At 36.4% G+C, this 19,058-nt stretch overlaps 1 protein-coding gene across 15 annotated transcripts in view; it reads right to left on the minus strand.

The window, feature by feature from the left end:
* WRN (WRN RecQ like helicase) overlaps nt 1-19,058 on the minus strand; it is a 128,023-nt gene that overhangs the window by 79,778 nt on the left and 29,187 nt on the right. For all 15 annotated transcript variants that reach the window (XR_014829940.1, XR_014829939.1, XM_085000172.1 and 12 more), the window contains 7 exons: nt 16,637-16,744; nt 15,894-16,006; nt 11,400-11,545; nt 10,792-10,940; nt 9,391-9,540; nt 8,224-8,293; nt 913-1,027 (listed from right to left, as the gene is read on the minus strand). Coding sequence is in view for 13 of the 15 variants with exons in the window: in XM_085000172.1 (XP_084856298.1) it covers nt 913-1,027; nt 8,224-8,293; nt 9,391-9,540; nt 10,792-10,940; nt 11,400-11,545; nt 15,894-16,006; nt 16,637-16,732 (839 nt within the window). In the remaining 2 variants the exon portion in view is untranslated. The remainder of the gene's footprint in view (nt 1-912; nt 1,028-8,223; nt 8,294-9,390; nt 9,541-10,791; nt 10,941-11,399; nt 11,546-15,893; nt 16,007-16,636; nt 16,745-19,058) is intronic.

A 19,058-nucleotide genomic window follows, 5' to 3' on the forward strand; every position in this document is an offset into this window, starting at 1 on the left:
AATGTAAAAATGAATATGAAATAGCTTTATTAGTACCTTTCCCCCTTTGACGTTATTTCTTTCCTGAAATTCTCAAAGTTATGTAAAAGCTACTAAAGCAAATTGCCAGGGGAAAATTACTTTGAAAAAGAGCTAAATTTCTATCTCACACTCTGGAATATCTCAATCAAAATCTATCATAAATCTCATCCAAAAAAGAATACATTAACATTGTATTTTGTCAGAGTCAGAATTCTATTGCAACTAATTGCTTCACATTTTTACAAAGGATTTTGGCTTCAAAATTATATTACCACATTAAAATCATCACTGTTCAAGAGCACTCCTGCTTTTAGAGGTTTAACAAGCGAGTCATTCAGTAATTAAGGACAGGACAAAGTTTGGTTCCAAGAAGAGTTAGCTACTGGGTACCAGTGGTCCAACTATCTCAAGTTACCTAATACTTCAGCTATAAAATAATCTTTTAAATCTAAACGCCTCTTGTTTCAATAGGCTACTGATTAGGTAGAATTCTTATGTAATAATCACTTAATAACCAGAAAAAGAAGGCTACTATGTTTAAAAGTTGCTATCATTTATAAATTTTAAGTAACCAAGCTATAAATACAATTAAATGAAAAATGCCCATAAACAGAAAAAGACAACTTTGAATCTTCAATATTTTCTTTCATGTGAACTCAGCTTTATTTTCCTTTGCTATAAAAAACCTCCTACAAAGCAGACAAAAAGCTTTAAACTTTTGTGCACAATTTAACAATTGGAAAGATATTTCTCAAATTTATACATCAATCTGTGTGAATGGATTCAAGCAAATTTATATGAGTCTACCCTAATAAACAGTAATTCTTCACTATATATAGGAAAATGCAGTAAGAACAAACAGCATTGATTTAAAAAACAAAAATATTTAACCTCTGTGGACTTTCCAACTTTCCAAAAGTGTCAGGAAGATGCTTAGCCAGATCCATCATCTCTTCAGAGATTGAAGTCAATTGTTTCTTTACATCACTAGGCAGTACTTCCTCATCTGGAAAAAAATGAATCAATACTCATTTTTTCAAACCACAAAGCAGAGATATTTATTTAAACGTATTAGGGCTTAAATTTTCATTGTGTTTCTTTAAATGAATTCCAACAAAGAAACTTTCTAATCCTATCTCCAAATCACCTCAGTCACTTTACTTGCCTTCCAAAATTTTGCTCTTTAAATTTTAGAATAAATTCTAAGTGATCTGCATGCATACATATTACCACCAATGGTTATCAACCAAGGCAGAAGGAAAAGGTAGATATGAGAATCTGAACCCATCTGCAATCAATGTAATGCCATATGAGAAGCTACTTACTAAATACAGTTTGGTAAACATAACCTTACCCAACAGCCATTCCTCACAGCCCTCATTACCAGCCATCACAAAATAAAACACAAGTCTCTCTACCCAGTGATCATATTCCAAACTCTCAGCTTCATTCTGCCTGATGGTGTCTCCATCAACACCATAAAACTGCCCACCTTTCCCTGCTTACACTTTCTTACTCTTCATCACCACTTCTCATGTCCTTCAACAGTCCAGCTCTTCTGAAGCACAGGACACAGGATTATACCATCAGCTGTTCCCGATTGCTGCAGTTATCCTGTAATCTCAAAATCATATTCCTTCATTCGCTAATTCATTCACTGAACATTCTACTGCCTGCTTTACTATCTCTACCTTTCCTACTAATCCTGGGATAATCCCTGGTGATTTCCACATTCAGAGACTCTCCACCTTAGAGTGTGGCCTTTTGAGTTCTTCAATCCCTCCATTTCCAATCACCTTTTCCTCAACTGACCTCAGCCACCCCTTCCCATAGCCATGTCTTTGATTTTACAATTGCCAATAAAGTCTTCATTCTATCCCGTGAACACTGGCATGCTTTCTCTCCAGCATGCTTTCCCCACTACAGCAATTTTCACACTTTCAGAAACAAGTGCATTGACCTACCACCTCCTTACCCATTATCCTTCCTACTCCCACCATGTTTTACTTTCCTTCCTTACCCATATTAATCATTCCCTTGGGTGTTCTCTTCGACTCTTGTTCCTCCCTCCCTCCATGATACTTACCTGGCCAAACACTACTTTAATTAAACCCAGCTTTTTTACCTACTCAATGCCTATACTCAAACAGGTGAATACAGTAGAAAATAGACCACAATTATGACTATGACCTTTGCTTAGAATTCATGACATAGATCTCAAACAAACCTTCAGTAATGACCATTAATTATCCCACATGTCCCACTTTCCCACTCTCAAGATGACAATTTCATACCTCCTTCTTTCTCTTCAAGCCTCCAACGCCTGCTTGTCCCTCCTTTTACTACGATAACAACTTCACCTCTTATTTCACTAATAGAAACAAGAAAAGGAGGGCCATCTAATCTTCCCAACACCAATCTACTAATTAGCCTTTATTTATGTCACTACTCCCATTTACAGCAAAACTCCTTGAAAGAGTTGTCCATATTCACTGTCTCAAATTTTCTACCTCCGTGTTCTCCTAAACTGACTCCTAATAACCTTCTTCCAAAACCTGCTTCTGGAAAGTTTACTGATGGCCTCCACACAGTCAAATCTGTTAGCCCTCGTTGCTCATCTCACTCAGATTCTCATAGTTTAAAACATTTGATACTTACTCCTACTTCAAACATTTGCTTCACTGGCTTCTCAACACCATCCCCCCCCCGCCACCACTGTGGTTCCTCTTTCATCACTGCCCATTCACAGACCTCTTCACTGCTCTCTCCTCATCCTTCTGACTTCTAGACATTGGTGCGCCCTTGATGTCAATACTTGGGCCTCTCTTGTTCTTTATTCCATTGGCTCCCTAGTTTATCTTCTCCAGTGTCTCTGTGTTAACTACCATCTGTATGCTGACCATCCCCAAAGTTACGGCTCCAACCTCAGCTTTTCCCTTTGAACTCCAAAACCACCTTTCCAACTAAGTTATCTCCTTTGATCTGAATAAGCATCCTTTTTTTTCTTTTTAGGGCTGTATCCACGGCACATGGAGGTTCCCAGGCTAGGGGTCTAATCGGAACTGTAGTTGCTGGCCTGCACCAGAGTCACAGCAATGTCAGATCCAAGCCGCGTCTGTGACCTACACCACAGCTCATGGCAACACCGGATCCTTAACCCACTGAGCGAGGCCAGGGATTGAACCCGCAACCTCAGGGTTTCTAGTTGGATTTGTTTCCACTGCCACGACGGGAACTTCTGAATAAGCACCTAAAACTTAGCACACTGGATTTCCCTTCATAGTTCAGCAGCGACAAACCCAACTAGCACCCATGGGGATGTGGGTTTGATCCCTGGCCTCACTCAGTAGGTCGCCGAGAGCTGTGGTGTAGGTCGCAGACACAGCTCAGATCCTGTGTTGCTGTGGCTGTGGCGTAGGCCAACAGCTACAGCTCTGATTTGACGCCTAGCCTGGGAACTTCCATATGCTGCCAGTGCAGCCCTAAAAAGACAAAAAATAAAATAAAAAATGAAAATAAAAGAGAATGTCCAAAACTGAAATCTAGACTTTTCTCATCCAAGCCTGTTCTTCCCATAAGCATTCCGCTGTGACTGATCCTTCCATTCGTATAGCGGATCCAACCAAGATATCCTGATTGTTCTCTCAGTTTCTACATCTCACCCTTCACAGGGAACTCATCAGCTAACACACATACCATCTACCATTCCTCATCCTCTCTGCTGCTACCAGTCTCATCCAGACAGTTATCAGCTCTTGCCTGGACTACTGCGTTACCTTCCAAACCAACTTCCCTGCGGATACTCTTTCCCTCCTACAGCAGCCAGAAAAATCCTTTTAAAATAAAATTTTAATCATATCCTTCTGCTGCTTCAAATCCTATAAGGATTTCCCATCACTCACCAGTGTATTTATTTTAATCAATAAAATATGAAGTCAGATGTACAGCCTATGAGACCCCAAATGATTTGGGCTGGGCTGCTTTTCTGGCCTCACTTCCTATTCTTCTCACCCTTTCTCCTTCCGGAGTTAACAATCACTATTCCCCAGATGCTTTGCTTTAGTCCCCTCCCGCCTTCTATGTTCTCCCCTCAGGCACTCTTGTGGCTCATTCCCTCATTCAGTCAAATGAAGTGATGGGGCGTGGTCTGTTGTGCTCAATACATTTTCCCCATCAAGTGGTACATACAGTACCTGACCCAACAAACACGTTATATGAATAAATGAATATCCTCTTTCCAAACCAAGCTTCTGTAAAAGAAAAAAAAAATGTTGTTTACACATGCTTTCTCATTTTCCTTAGATCTAACTTAGTCCTCTACTCATGCTAATATGATTTCCACCCACATCACTCTACTCCTCCACTCTTGCTACGGTTAAAGCACCTTCATGTTACCCAAGCCTGTGACCCTTTTTTGTGCCTCAATAACCACTCTACCTCCAATATACTCTTTTATTACTAAGTACACCAATGCTGCTATAGTAAAAGGTTACACAAGATCGCCAAATCTAAGGATTAATTCTAAGTTCTCAGTTTTCTCGAACTCTCAGTAAAATTTAAAATAGTTGATAACATCCTCCTACATAAAACATGTTCTTGTCTTTCTGCACACCCCACCTCCTAATTTCCTTCTGTGCCTATAGCAACTCCTCTGGTGTTCCCTCTTCCATGCAAACATTAAATACTAAGAGCGCCTCAAGACTCTGAACCCCAATTCTTTTTTTGTTTTGTCTTTTTAGGTCTGTACCCGTGGCATATGGAGGTTCCCAGGCTAGCAGTCGAATTGGAACTACAGCTGCTGGCCTACACCACAGCCGCAGCAACGCCAGGTCCAAGCTGCATCTGCGACCTACACCATAGCTCAGGGCAATGCCGGATCCTTAACACACTGAGCGAGGCCAGGGATCAATCCTACATCCTCATGGATACTAGTCAGGTTCATTAACTGCTAAGCCACGATGGGAACTCCTGAGCCCCAATTCTTTATCTCAAACTCCTAATTCTTCATCTGTAACTCAACCTGTCCTCTGAGTTATAGGCTGTATATCTAAGTGCCTATGGCCACCTCCACTTTGTCATCTCAAAGGCTTCCTTCATTTTACATCTAAAATCAACTGTAGGACTCCTTGTCCCCAAGTCTTGCTCCCCCTCTTTAGTGTTTCTCATCCCTGTTCTTCATGGCAGCAACACCGACTGAACCTGGACATGTGGCTCCCATCATCACATCAAATTCTATACATTTCTACTGCTCTATTAAATGTATTCTACATCTATCCATTTCTCTCCATCCTCAATACAACCAACCAAACCAGGTCACTATCACTTCTCACTTGGATTATAGGCAGAGTTGCCTAACAGGGCTTCCTACTGTGACCTTTGCCCTCGAGAAAACATTTTCTGCTCTACAGCCAAGTTCTTACTTTTTTAATGTAATTCACATCACTCCTGTGTTTAAAAGCATCCATAGCTCTTAGGAGGAAATATAAACCCCTAACATGGCCTACCTGCTCTCCTTTTCCTGCTTCTCCCTCACTCCTCACCCTGTAATATTCAATGGCTCACTGTGCAGAGCTTTTAATTGCCTATAGATACCGTGGTTCATCCCTCCCTCCCTCCCTTAAAGAACGCAGTGTTGCAACCACAGTTGTCAGGACTTCCACCAATGACTCTGAAAATATATGCTTCAAAAACGTATCATCTGCCTCAGTTAATCAAGATAATTTCTGGCTACAGTATGGTTGGCTACAGAGAGTCAGCAGACACTCATCAGATGTGGTTTTCCAGGGAGAGAAAGTATAAGAAATCTTCCTTAAGATGGAAAGGAGGAGGGTCTCCCACAGAGGGTATGGATCCTTTCTCAATAACAATGAAAAAGGATATTATATAATTTTATATAAGGAGGTTATGCCAAAGCTACAGTCATCAAAACTGTATGGTACTGGCACAAAGACATATAGATCAGTGGAACAGGATAGAAAGCCTAGAATTCAACCCATACCCCTACACCCAACTCATCTATGACAAAGGAGGCAAGAATATATAATGGAGAAAAGACAGCCTGTTCAATAAATGGTGCTGGGAAAACTGAACAGCCACATGGAAAAGAATGAAATTAGAACACTCCCTAACACCATCCACAAAAAGAAACTCCAAATGGATTCGAGACCTAGATATAAGACCAGACACTATAAAAACTCTTAGAGGAAAACATAGGCCAAACACTCTCTGACCTAAATGACAGCAACATCTTCTCAGATCCACCTCTTAGAGTAATGACAGTAAAAACAAATGGGACCTAATCAAACTTCAAAGTTTCTGCACAGCAAAGGAAACCCTAAACAAAACGAAAAGACAACCCACAGAATGGGAGAAAACCTTTGCAAGCGAATCGACGGACAAGGGATTCATCTCCAAAATTTATAAACACTTCCTATAGCTCAATTCCAAAAATTGAAAAACCCCATCAAAAAATGGGCAGAAGATCTAAACAGACAGTTCTCCAAAGAAGATATACAGATGGCCAAAAAACACATGAAAAGATGTTCAACATCACTCATTATTAGAGAAACGCAAATCAAAATCATGTTGAAGTACCACCTTACACCAGTCAGAATGGCCATCATCAAAAAGTCAACAAACAATAAGTGCTGGAGAGGGTATGGAGCAAAGGGAACCCTATTACACTGTTGGTGGGAATGTAAATTGGTGCAACCACTGTGGAAAACAGTATGGAGATTCTTAGAAAACTCAAAATAGAACTACCATTTGATCCAGCAATCCCACTCCTGGGCATCTATCCAGAGAAAACCATGACTTGAAAAGATGCATGTACTCCAATGTTCACTGCAGCACTACTTGCAATAGCCAAAACATGGAAACAACCTAAATGTCCATCGACAGAGAAGTAGATCAAGAAGATGTTGTACATATACACAATGGAACATTACTCAGCCATTAAAAGGAAAGACATAACGGCATTTGTAGCAACATGGATGGACCTAGAAATTATCATGCTAAGTGAAGTCAGTCAGGCAATGAGACACCAACATTAAATGCTATCACTGACATTTGGAATCTAAAAAAAGGATGCAACGAACTTCTTTGCAGAACAGATACTGACTCACAGACTTTGAGTCATATGGTTTCCAAATGAGACAGGTTGGGGGGATGGGGAGATGCACTGAGGGTTTGGGATGGACATGCTATAAAATTTGGTTGTGATGACTGCTATACACCTATAAATGTAATAAAATTCATTAAGATTAAAAAAAAGATTTATTTAGCAAAATCACATTATTTAATTAACATCTTAACAAACATGATTATTTAAAATTTCCAAAAAGCAGCTACAAGAACAATAATAACAATCAGTAATAATAACTCTATGCAGACCAGTATGGATGTTTTGAATACTGTATCCCTTTCAGTGCTCAGTAACTATTCTATGAAATAGATATTGCTCCATCACTCACATTCCAAACATGGAGAAGCCAGTAACTTCTAGAACATGTGGCTGGGATTCCACCATTAGCCTAAGTGACACAAAAGCCCATGTTCTTCCATTCTACTCTACAGATCCATTCTACTCTACAGATCCACCAAGCCATAAAGATATCTGAGAACTGAGGGTGAATCAAGTGGCCATTCTTTATGGGGAAAAACAGTCATCATACCTTGAAGAAAATTTAGAAATTTAAATCGGGGTGCTATAAAGCATCTTATACATTTTAAGTATTTAGAGTAGGAAAGTCTCTTATGGTACAGCAGGTTAAGGTTCTGGTGTTGCTGCAACTGTGGCATGGGTTCAATCTGTGGCACAGGAACTTGCACATGCTGTGGCTGTGGCCCAAAAATGAATTAACTAATAATTAATTAATTAATATTTATAGCAAAGATGTATAATTTCCAGACTGGGAGATGACAATCCATCACTGGTGTTATCAAAACCACAAAACTTCAGCTCTAGAAGCCTAATGAACACAATGCTACAAAGAACAGGTAATAAGTTCTACTTTGGCACAAGTAGCATGACTGAATCCCTAAACTTTGGCCAAAGAGACTTAATGTCAATACTACTCAGACACTCAAGAAGTTGTAATAATGCTAAATACTTTGCCCATGTGTGAAAATTGTCCTCTTGGAGATAAACCTCACAAATAAGCATATTCAAATTTTACGTTTTATTTTCTGATCATAACATACCTTTATTTATGGCTAGTATCTGTATGGCATCACCCAAATTTTCTAATTTTTGATAAATGATGAAACCAGCCTAAAAGAAAAACAGAAAAATGAAAACAGTATACTAAATATCACCAAAATAAAACGCTATGTCCTGTCTTTATAAAAATCCAAAACAATGATTCCCAAGGCACCCGAAAAGCTGAATTCAACCTATTAAGTTATGCATAGATCTGAGTGTGTTCATTTATTCATGACACCAATTGTGAGAATGGAGAAAGTAGCTCTCTACACCTTAAATGTTTTTACATTTAACATCCAATATTATGAGCAGGTAACCAAACCAAATAACTTATAAATGAAATTTGGTAAAATACAATAAAGACAAATCTGTTTGACTATAGATATCCATTTCCCATTATGTCATTAAATCAGCTGTTAGTCCTCATATAAACAGTCTTCCTTCTAGCTACTATTAATAGCAACAATCAAGTCACACTGATTATTCATGCGAAAAAATGCTACAGCACTTAAATTAGTTCTTAAGGTTTATGATTTTTTTAAAAACAGAACATAAAGGAAAATAATCACCCTATTTTGTCACAAAATTGAATTTTCTTCTGTTTATAAATAAAAGGAGCCTCCATTCCTAAAAATAGATGCAAAAGATGAAACTACAAGACATTCATCTACAAATAAAATAAATATATACATACATATATGCCCTGTTTCACTATGTATGAATATGTAAATATAAAAATATATCTGACTAACAGCAGTGGAAAGCTAAAATTGGATGCAATTCTTCTAAATTCTTACATTTTAAATATAAACATAGGAAGGCCAGTTTCAATATAGAAACTGTATTATAGTTATTTTTATTCTAAAGCTGCTTATAATCAAATGCATCATCAATACCATTTGTGCTTGCTCAGTTTGAGCTTATTAGCCTTTCATGTTTTCAGAGAATTCTTATTTTTTACACACAAATTGGACATTATTTTGGCTTCATGACAATAAAAATAACCAGCACTGAACAATCTGTTGATTGGTACTTGCTAATTAATATTTAGAATTAACAGTTTCACTAAATTTCTTCCTAAGCATTTTTAATGCCAAACTGATTTAAAATATTTTACTTGAGTTTGTGCCACTACCACAGTAAACTTTTGCAATGTTGGTACATACATAAGCATCAGTAGCTGCGTATAATTTCTGGTCCTCAGTGAGGGGAAAATTACTCCAATTGCTACAGCGGATAGACTTGTCTTTTAGAAGCTGTTTACTGAAGAGGTGTTTAACCAAACCATTGAGGCTCCAGGTCTCTGCACATTTCAGCTAGAAGTAATGAAAATTCAACTCAGCAAAAATCCTTCTATTTTCACATATCCCTAAATATCTGATACCAAATGACCATGTAACACATAAAAGCTGAAAACGTTATACCAAAACGTAAGGCAGAGATTCTCTATCATTAAAAACCTCATTTGTCCACATTTTAAGAATTTAGTTCTGGGAGTTCCCAGTGTGGGTCAGCAGTAACAAACCCAACTAGTATCCATGAGGAAATGGGTTTGATCCCTGGCTCTACTCACTGGATTAAGGATCCGGCCCTGCCGTGAGCTGTGGTACAGGTCGCAGACGCGGCTTGGATCTGGCATTGCTCTGGCTGTAGTGTAGGCCAGCAGCTACAGATCCAACTCAACTCCTAGCCTGGGAACTTCCACATGCCATGGGTGTAGTCCTAAAAAAAAAAATTTCGTTCTGGAACTTCCCCAGTGTAGGTATTAAAATTATTGGACTGCAAAAGTACTGCTCATGGACAAAAGTTGAATAGGTTGGTAGGTTTGCTACTTCTCAGCCAAATGAATACTTGACTAATATGAGAATTTTTTTTTTTTTTTTTTTTTTTTTGTCTTTTTGCCATTTCTTGGGCCGTTCTTGCGGCATATGGAGGTTCCCAGGCTAGGGTTCTATTTGGAGCTGTAGCCACCAGCCTACATCACAGCCATAGCAACACAAGATCTGAGCCACGTCTGCAACCTACACCACAGCTCATGGCAACACCGGATCCTTAACCCACCGAGCAAGGCCAGGGATCAAACCCACAACCTCATGGTTCCTAGTCGGATTCATTAACCACTGCGCCACCACGAGAACTCCTAATATGAGAATTTAACTTAATGACTACATTAATAAAATATGTGAAACACAGTGATGAAAGTGATGGTCAATCTTCCACTAAGAGCATACCACAAAAGCTGCATCATATTCTTATTTAAAGAAAAAAAAAAAGATATTGATATAGACGGATTAAAGAGATAAAATGCATTATTTAAATTTACAAACATAAAACAAAATGAAATAGTACTAAATATGGGAGGTGGTACTTGCTTAAAGAAATTATTTGCTAAGGCAATGGATTAGACTAGAGGTTTTCATTATGGAACACTCATTTCCAACTTCTTTTTTACAAAAACATGACAGAGCTTAAATTATTTTTTTCAAAAATCTATCATTCAGAAAGAAGGGACATGCTATGAAACAAATTAATATTTTTTATGAAAATAAAATATGTATTACATCTACCTTTTCATTGGCAACATCTGTCAGCTCCACAAAACTCTTCAATTTGATGTCAAAGTCACGTAGAAGTTTCGACTGATCTCCTTTGATTCCTACACCTGCCTTTTTAATTGCTTCATTTTCAAGCAACATTTTTAAGCCCTGCGGGAAAACTATAACATTTTCTCTTTATTTACATAGGTTCTATCAAATATGATGGATTTATTTTCTACTTCTCACACATTTTATGTTTATATTTAAATCTGTGCTTAAGTTTAAATTATGAAGCACATTTACCTTGAGCATCTCTTTCTCACCTAAAGCAAAAAGTCCTGATTGATAAATGACAAGGAAAACCTCATTTGAATGCCACCTCTGCTAACACTAACAGGATACGCCTGTCATTTAGCCCCTATAAGCTCCAGTTCTCTACTCTCAGAAAGAGGAACAATATCAATGCCTGATAAGATGATGTGAAAATTAAATAAAACAGGGATATGAGTGAAGTAGGTAGAACATAAATACTTAATCACAAGGTGATGAGAAAAGCCCCAGCTAAGTTCATGAACTTTATTTTATATGGATAATGCTGACCTAACACAAAAATGAAAACAAAGAAAAGAGATACTAACCTGACATAGAAGAAATATGAAACAGATAACATTTGCTCTCTGACACACACAACTGAATTAGCGCAATTCTGCCCAGTTTTCCTTTATTGTATACTGGTGGCCATTCCATATCAAATCCTACCACATCTCCACTAGATAGACTCAAGCTAAAGGGGAAAAAATAGGGTAAATTAGTTAAAGTTTTAACTTCTGCAAACAAACATCATTCAAAAAAGTTAAAAGGCAAGCCACAAACAGTAGAAGATATCTGTGATATACACAACTGATAAGAACAGCCAGAAAATATTAAAAATTCTTTAAGTCAGAAAGAAAAATGAGAAATAATCCATTTTAAAATAAAAAGAGAAAAATATGAATAGGCAACTCCCAAAGGGAAATCCAAATGGCTAATAAATTCAAATGTATATACGAAGACATAAAATCTCCATAGAAATCAGAGAAATGTAAATTGAACCTATACAATTTCACACCTGACTGGCAATACTAAAGCTTCACAATATCAAATGCTGAGACAGATATCTACCAGTGGGACCACTCATACACCAGTGAATGTTTAAATTTGTAAAATCCTCTTGGAAAAAGCTCTAACACTATCCAGCTAAAGATATATAAACAGTATGAACTGACAAGCTTTTCTCAAAAACATGAAGCTCATATGTGTACCACCAGACAGATATGTTCAAGAATGTTTATTTCAATACTGTTCTGATTGGAAAAAATGGAAACAAATTACATTTCTATCAACAAAAGAATGAACAAATTGTGACATAATGAGGCAATGTAATATTAGAACTTCCCAAATCAAACCAAAAACTCCTTAGACATATGAAATGTTGAGTGAAAAAGACAAGCCACAGAATTATACATAGAGTTTGTAGCATTTTTTAAAGTTTCTAAATGGATAAGACAATATATATGATATTTGGGGATAAAAATTATGAATACTTTAAAAATATATGAGGGGATGCTAAACACTGAACTCATGACAGAAGTTATCTCAAAGCACTACAGAGGGGAGAATCAGAAAAGGCATACATGGGGCTTCAGCTGTACTTCACCGGTTCATATCTTAATAAAAAAAGAAAATGAATATTAAGACTTGACAGGAGTTCCCGTCGTGGCGCAGTGGTTAATGAATCCGACTAGGAACCATGAGGTTGCGGGTTCGATCCCTGGCCTTGCTCAGTGGGTTAAGGATCCGGCGTTGCCATGAGCTGTGGTGTAGGTTGCAGACGTGGCTCGGATCCCGTGTTGCTGTGGCTCTGGCGTAGGCCGGTGGCTACAGCTCCGATTGGACCCCTAGCCTGGGAACCTCCATATGCCGCGGGAGCGGCCCAAGAAATAGCAAAAAGACAAAAAAAAAAAAAAAAAAGATTTGACAAAGCTGGAGGGAGGAATATGGGTGATTGTATTTTTTCTATTCTATTTCACAATTTTTAAAAATTAAAAATGTATCTTAAAAATTTAACCTCTGCTTTGTGTCAAAATTAAATAACTGTGATCAGATAAAACTTTTTCTGTGAAAAAATACAAAATTGGACAAAACAGGAGTTATCCTATGGCACAGCGGGTTAAAGATCTGGCATTATCACTGCAGTGGCTTGGGTTCAGTCCTTGGCCCATGAACTTCCACATGCTCTGGTATGACGAAAGAAAGAAAGAAAGGAAGGAAGGAAGGAAGGAAGGAAGGAAGGAAGGAAGAAAGAAAGAAAGAAAGAAAGGAAAGAAAGAAAAGAAAAGAAAAAGAAAGAAAGAAGGAAGGAAGGAAGGAAGGAAGGAAAGAAAGAAAGAAAGAAAGAAAGAAAGAAAGAAAGAAAGAAAGAAAGAAAGAAAGAAAGAAAGAAAGAAAAGAAAAGAAAAGAAAAGAAAAGAAAAGAAAATCAGACAAAGCATATGAACAACAGTTTTCTGACACTGGACAATAGGCAACACAGGACTCATGCCCTCTAAGTGAAGGGAAACAAAGGGTAAGCCCTACTGCTGCTCCAGCTTTCTGCCTGGAACATTCCAGATAGCAGATCAGGGAGGAGAACCCAAAGCAGAGCACCAGAGAAAGTGAAGCAGCTCAAAGTTGTGGGCAGAGTCCTGGGGAGGAAGGAGGTAGGCAGGAAAAGACACACAAGCATACAGTGAAACCCTGTGGATGGACAAAGAACAACCAGCGTACTGCAAGCGGAGCAACTCCTAGGACTCACATAAAGGTTAAGAAGCATTAAAGTTCTGAAAAGTCAGAGTAAAGATTCTTGTTGATCACCAGGGGCCAGTTCAGTGAAGGCTTAAGAAGGGTTACATCTTATTATAGGGCTAACTAATGTTCAGAATAAAGGCTACTGTAGATCTTCCCTAATAGACCTTAAAAATGAGCCTCAAAATGTAAAACTGACCTTCAGGTAACTTAACTGCCTAACAGAGTAAAGCTCCTTTCTTTGAAGGAAGATGACAAAATCTGATATTCTCTAAAGTAAAATCACAATATCCAATCAAAAAATGCCAGCCATGAGAAAAAAACAAACAGGAAAACATGACCGATAAGCAGGATAAAAATAATCTAATAGAAAAATAACTAGTATAATAGAATTAACAGACAAGGACACTAAAACAGATATTATAAATACACTGAATATGTTCAAAGGTTTAAAAGAAAACATGAATATAAGAGCCAAAGTAGAAGATATTTTTAAGGAGAAACAAATGGAACTTCCAGAGATAAAAAATACAATAAAATTTAAAATTCACAGGATGAGGTAAGAGTAGATCAGACACTAAAGAAGAAAAAATTTATATAAGTGAACTTGCAGATATAGCCAAAGAAACTATTCAAAATGAAGCACAAAAAGAAAAAACTTTAAAGGCTGTTCAAAAAAATTGTTCAAATTTGATGAAACTATAAACCCACAGATCCAAAAAGTTCACTGAACCCCCCAAGCAAGATAAGCACATATCACATTATACAAAGGCACATTCAATCAAATTGTTGAAAACCTGTAATAGCAAAATCTTTTTTTTTTTTTTTTTTTTTTGCATCTGCAGCATGTGGAAGTTCCTGGGCCAAGGATCAAAATTGTGTCACAGTTGCAACCTGCACCACAGCTACAGATTCTTAACCTGCTGCGCCACAGGAGAACTTGCAAAAATCTTTCAAGTAACCATAGGAGATGGAAAATAATTGCCTGTCTTCCAGAAAACATACAATTCATCATAATTACAATCTTCAAATCGCTTAAGCTTACTGCCTTCAGAGAGGACATACTATAGCATTGTCACAGCTAAGATGGTGGAGTTAACACACAATCGTAAATAATAGATTTTATCTATTCTATGAGACAAATTCAGTTCTATTTAATGAGACCTAAAAGTAGCCAGATAACTATACTGGAAGTGAGGACACCTGAGTGCTATTTGTTAACGAATCTGACTAGGAACCATGAGGTCAAGGGTTCAATCCCTGACCTTGCTCAGTGGGTTAAGGATCTGGCGTTGCCATGAGTTGTGGCAGACGTGGCTCGGATTCTGAGTTGCTGTGGCTCTGGCTTAGGCCGTCAGCTACAGCTCCAATTCAGCCCCTAGCCTGGGAACTTCCATATGCCAGGGGAGTGGCTCTAGAAAAGGCAAAAAGAAAAAAAATAAAAATAAAAACCAATGTGTAACAGTTTAAAAAAAACAAAAGGACAGGTATAATAACTTCAAAGAATATCTGAATGAATTCCCTACCACTTCTTGTAAAATGCTTCAAGAGCCTTAGACTGCATTACTGCAGAGTTCTAATTTACCTAGGCAATTTTAAAAATACTAATAGTCACTTTTAATGTTCTTTTTAAGGATCATTTGCTATAACTGTTGTTAACTAAATGCAACAGAGCCAACAATTCAATATTACTATGTTGGATGTTGGTATTTTTAATGAAATAGAAAGGGGCATTTTAGAGTTTGAATAATTCCTGCATGTTTTTCCTAAACTGGTGAGTTCAGTAGTTCTATATATAACATCCTAAGTATTAAAAAAGCAAAAAAAAAAAAAAAAAAATAGCTCAAGTGATAGAAAGGCTTATGAATGAATGAATAGGTACATTATCAATTTAACTCAGTGATTTAAAGTTTTTATTTAAAAGTAGAATTAGGGAGTTCCCTTCTGGCTTAGGGTTAAGAACCCAACTAGTATCCATGAGGATGTAGGTTCTATCCCTGGCCTTGCTCAGAGGGTTAAGGATCTGGTGTTGCAGCAAGTTACAGTGTAGGTTGCAGACATGGCTTGGATCTGGCATTGCTGTGGCTATGGCGTGGGCCTGCAGCTGCAGCTCTGATTGGACCCCTAGACCAGAAATTATATATGCCACAAGTATAGCAATAAAAATAAAAAATAAAAGTAAAATGAGAACTTATCAGTGATATTTTACATGTATAAAGTAATTATTTACTGAAGACATGTCAATGGTAAAACTCAATACATTACAAATATTACCATAATAGTTATCTTCTAAGGGTCCAAATCTTTACCTAATATCTTCTGATAAGAAGGAACAATCACTAGCTTCATAACTGTACACAATGGATCCAGTAAATTCTAAGAAGGGGAGGTCATCTTCCAAAACACTCTTCTGAATAGATGCCTGGAGTTAAAATTTGAAAAGGCACAAATAAAATGCACATTAAATAATAAGTGTTCATTGAAAGAATAAAGTTCACTGAAGCATTCAAATTATAGTTCTACGTTTTATCAACTAATGCTTTATAGACTAATGAAGCCATGGATAATTTAAGCCATCCATTGTAAAATTATTTTTCTAACAAATTTATTTGCAAACTTTTAATCCTATTTTCATAAAAGCATTTATTTTACTAACTTATTTCTTCAACTACATTAGTATTCTAGATGTAATAATGTTGCCTTAAAATGCTGAAGACTGGTTGATGGATCTTAAATCGCTGAGGACTTAAAACTCTCTTAACCATGAAAATTCACCAAAGTAAATAGTGTCTAAATTATTATCTAAATTGGAATAAACTGGTAAGGCCAACCATGCAAACTAGATAAAAAGGGAAAGTACAGAGTAGGAATTTCCCTTTTATAAAGCCATTTAAAATTTACTCCTATTCATCCATTCAACAACTAGATTCTGTTTCTTTCACACAACAGCAACCCTAAATGTAAATAATGGCCTGAAGTTTAGGAGTGAGGACTTCACAGTCAAATTGACATTAAACTTTCCATCTGAAAGAATAATCAATGAAATGCAAACCTTTCTTTTCTCTATGGCATATCCCTTATTCTGCATGGCCATCCATTTAGGAAGTTTCCGCTGCTGTTGAGTTGTTTCCAATGTGTCTTCATTCATCTTTGAAAGGTTCTAGCGATAAAATCCAAAAAACAATTAATCTATGAATAAATATAGTCTCTATAAGAAAACTCAGAGATAGACCTGCCAATACGACTGAAGAACAAACATACATATTTAAAGTAAGTTATGGCACCTAGGCCCACATATAGGTTATAAGAGCTAGAACTGCAAAAGAAACACAACATGCTAGCCCTAAGAGTCATATATTCAGTATTTTTTCTTTTTAAAACAAGTCAGTTTAATTGAGTTCTAAGGTTCTAGCAGTTTCAAAATTCTATTATTCTATGACTGAGATCCTTTTAAGAATAACCTTTATCTAATTTACAATAAGAATCCCTGGGTGTGTAAATTGCTATAAATTTTTGACATATTTAATTTTCTTAAGACCTAAGTAAACACAGCAAACTGTTAAATTTGTTCACAAGTCTACTTGAAGAGAATTTTGAGACAGATAAGCTTTCCCATATTAAGGATTTTTATTACACTCTTGGCCTAGCAAGTGAACCTGTTTCCATAGAGTTACGGTTTTGCTGAGAATGTTTTTAAAAAATTTGTTATGAGCTTTGAAGTCTCTCTTCAATGTAAACCAAACTTCAAGAATGGTTACAGAAAATACAATGAATAGGAGAACTGTGTCATACTCTTTCTGTTAAAGATAAAATGAGCCATACCGTCAGATGACTTAACACACTAAATTGAAGAGACCTTAAGTTCTCAATAAAATTTTTCAAACCCAACTTTTAGTTCCTATTATCTCAAATTTCTAGTAAAGGCACAGCGGTTTTGAATATACACCTGAAGACTCTTATGATGAAACATGATGTTAATATGAAATAATCAAAGCAACTATATGTGATTATGGGATAGCCTGTTATCCCTATTGATATTTAGCAATATAAACTCAAAAGAAATTTTAAAATATCCAGCAAGTATCCATTTTAAGTGCACATTTCCCAAGCCCAAACCCCCCAAACTGAGACTATTAATAATACATGCAAGAAAATTTTAAGATTACTTTAAATTTTCCATACAGAATAAACTTCCATCACTATTATGCACTGGGAAGGAAAGGATTAACAGCAGGCTAGTAACTCACTCTCCCTACTGGGGAAGCGAGAATGAAAGACAATCAGGAATCCTAGCTAGTAACTTCAAACTGGATGGTAGCCTTGTAAACCTATTAGTGCTATCTCCTAGCAGAAAAACACCAAAGAGTACCTATCTAGAAGAAGCTGTTAACCAGATATAGCTAAACTATCTATTGCTTATCATAAATAAGCCTAGAATTATGGATTTATTACTTTATAATTTTGACAATTTATTAATAATTTATTGATAAGTTTATAATTTACTAATTTTATGTCTGGGAAACAGGGGGGTAGTTAGCAAGCTGTGTAATTAAGATAATATAAAACAGAGGAGTTCCAACGAAAATAACTTCCTTTGTGCAATTTTCTTCTTGTACACATTGCTCAAAACTATGCTGCTAATCCAAAACCATCACATGTACTAATGCAGAAGAAAAGGACATTTCTGGAACCTGTGTGTGAGTTTGGGGTTCCTCCAAAAAAAAAAAAAAAAAAAAAAGAGTATTCCATCGTACTTTGTGCTTGCCTATATTCTCTGAATCATTAGCAAAGTTTAGCACTAAGATTTATGATTCACTGAATCAGAATTGAGAAATCTTAGTGCCACCACCTGCATTACATGTAGTAAGATAAAATAGATAAAATACGTATACTTTAATCATTGTAAAGGATTTTACAAATGTTAGTGGTTATTAATATTTGCCATAAATCCAAAAACCCCTCACAGGAGAGTCAAAAGTTGATCCCACAGTACATACACACACATACATACATACAAGAAAAGAATCTATTCTTAATCTTAAAATATATTAAACTGGAAAACAAATTTTTGGTATATACAGAACAGATAATTTGCAAAACTGCCATAACTGAGTTTTCTGCAAATAAAAACTATATAAAAACAACTATAAAATCTTGGAATTTTGTAATTCATTCATTCACACTGCCAAAACAAAAATAAATTTCAATAACTCTTCCTTGCAGCTACCTATAACACTAAAATCATTTTAATTTAAAATGTCTAATTTTTAGATGCAAATACTCTATTTTTGCACACAAAATTCTGTCTAGACATCTCCACGCAAAGCATTTGAAAGTAAACTTGCTTACAAATCTAACATTTTTGTCGAATTTACTAAGATCTTGAGACAAATAAAAAGCATACAGAAAATTAAAGTTGTAGAATAATTTTCAATAGGGAAATTCTTCAATATACATGATTATAATCATGGATC

Source organism: Sus scrofa, chromosome 15 (assembly GCF_054392235.1).
Source record: "Sus scrofa isolate SSC_HxYL_T2T_F1_AM1 chromosome 15, Sscrofa_HxYL_maternal_Yorkshire_Landrace_v2.0, whole genome shotgun sequence".
Taxonomy (NCBI): domain Eukaryota; kingdom Metazoa; phylum Chordata; class Mammalia; order Artiodactyla; family Suidae; genus Sus; species Sus scrofa.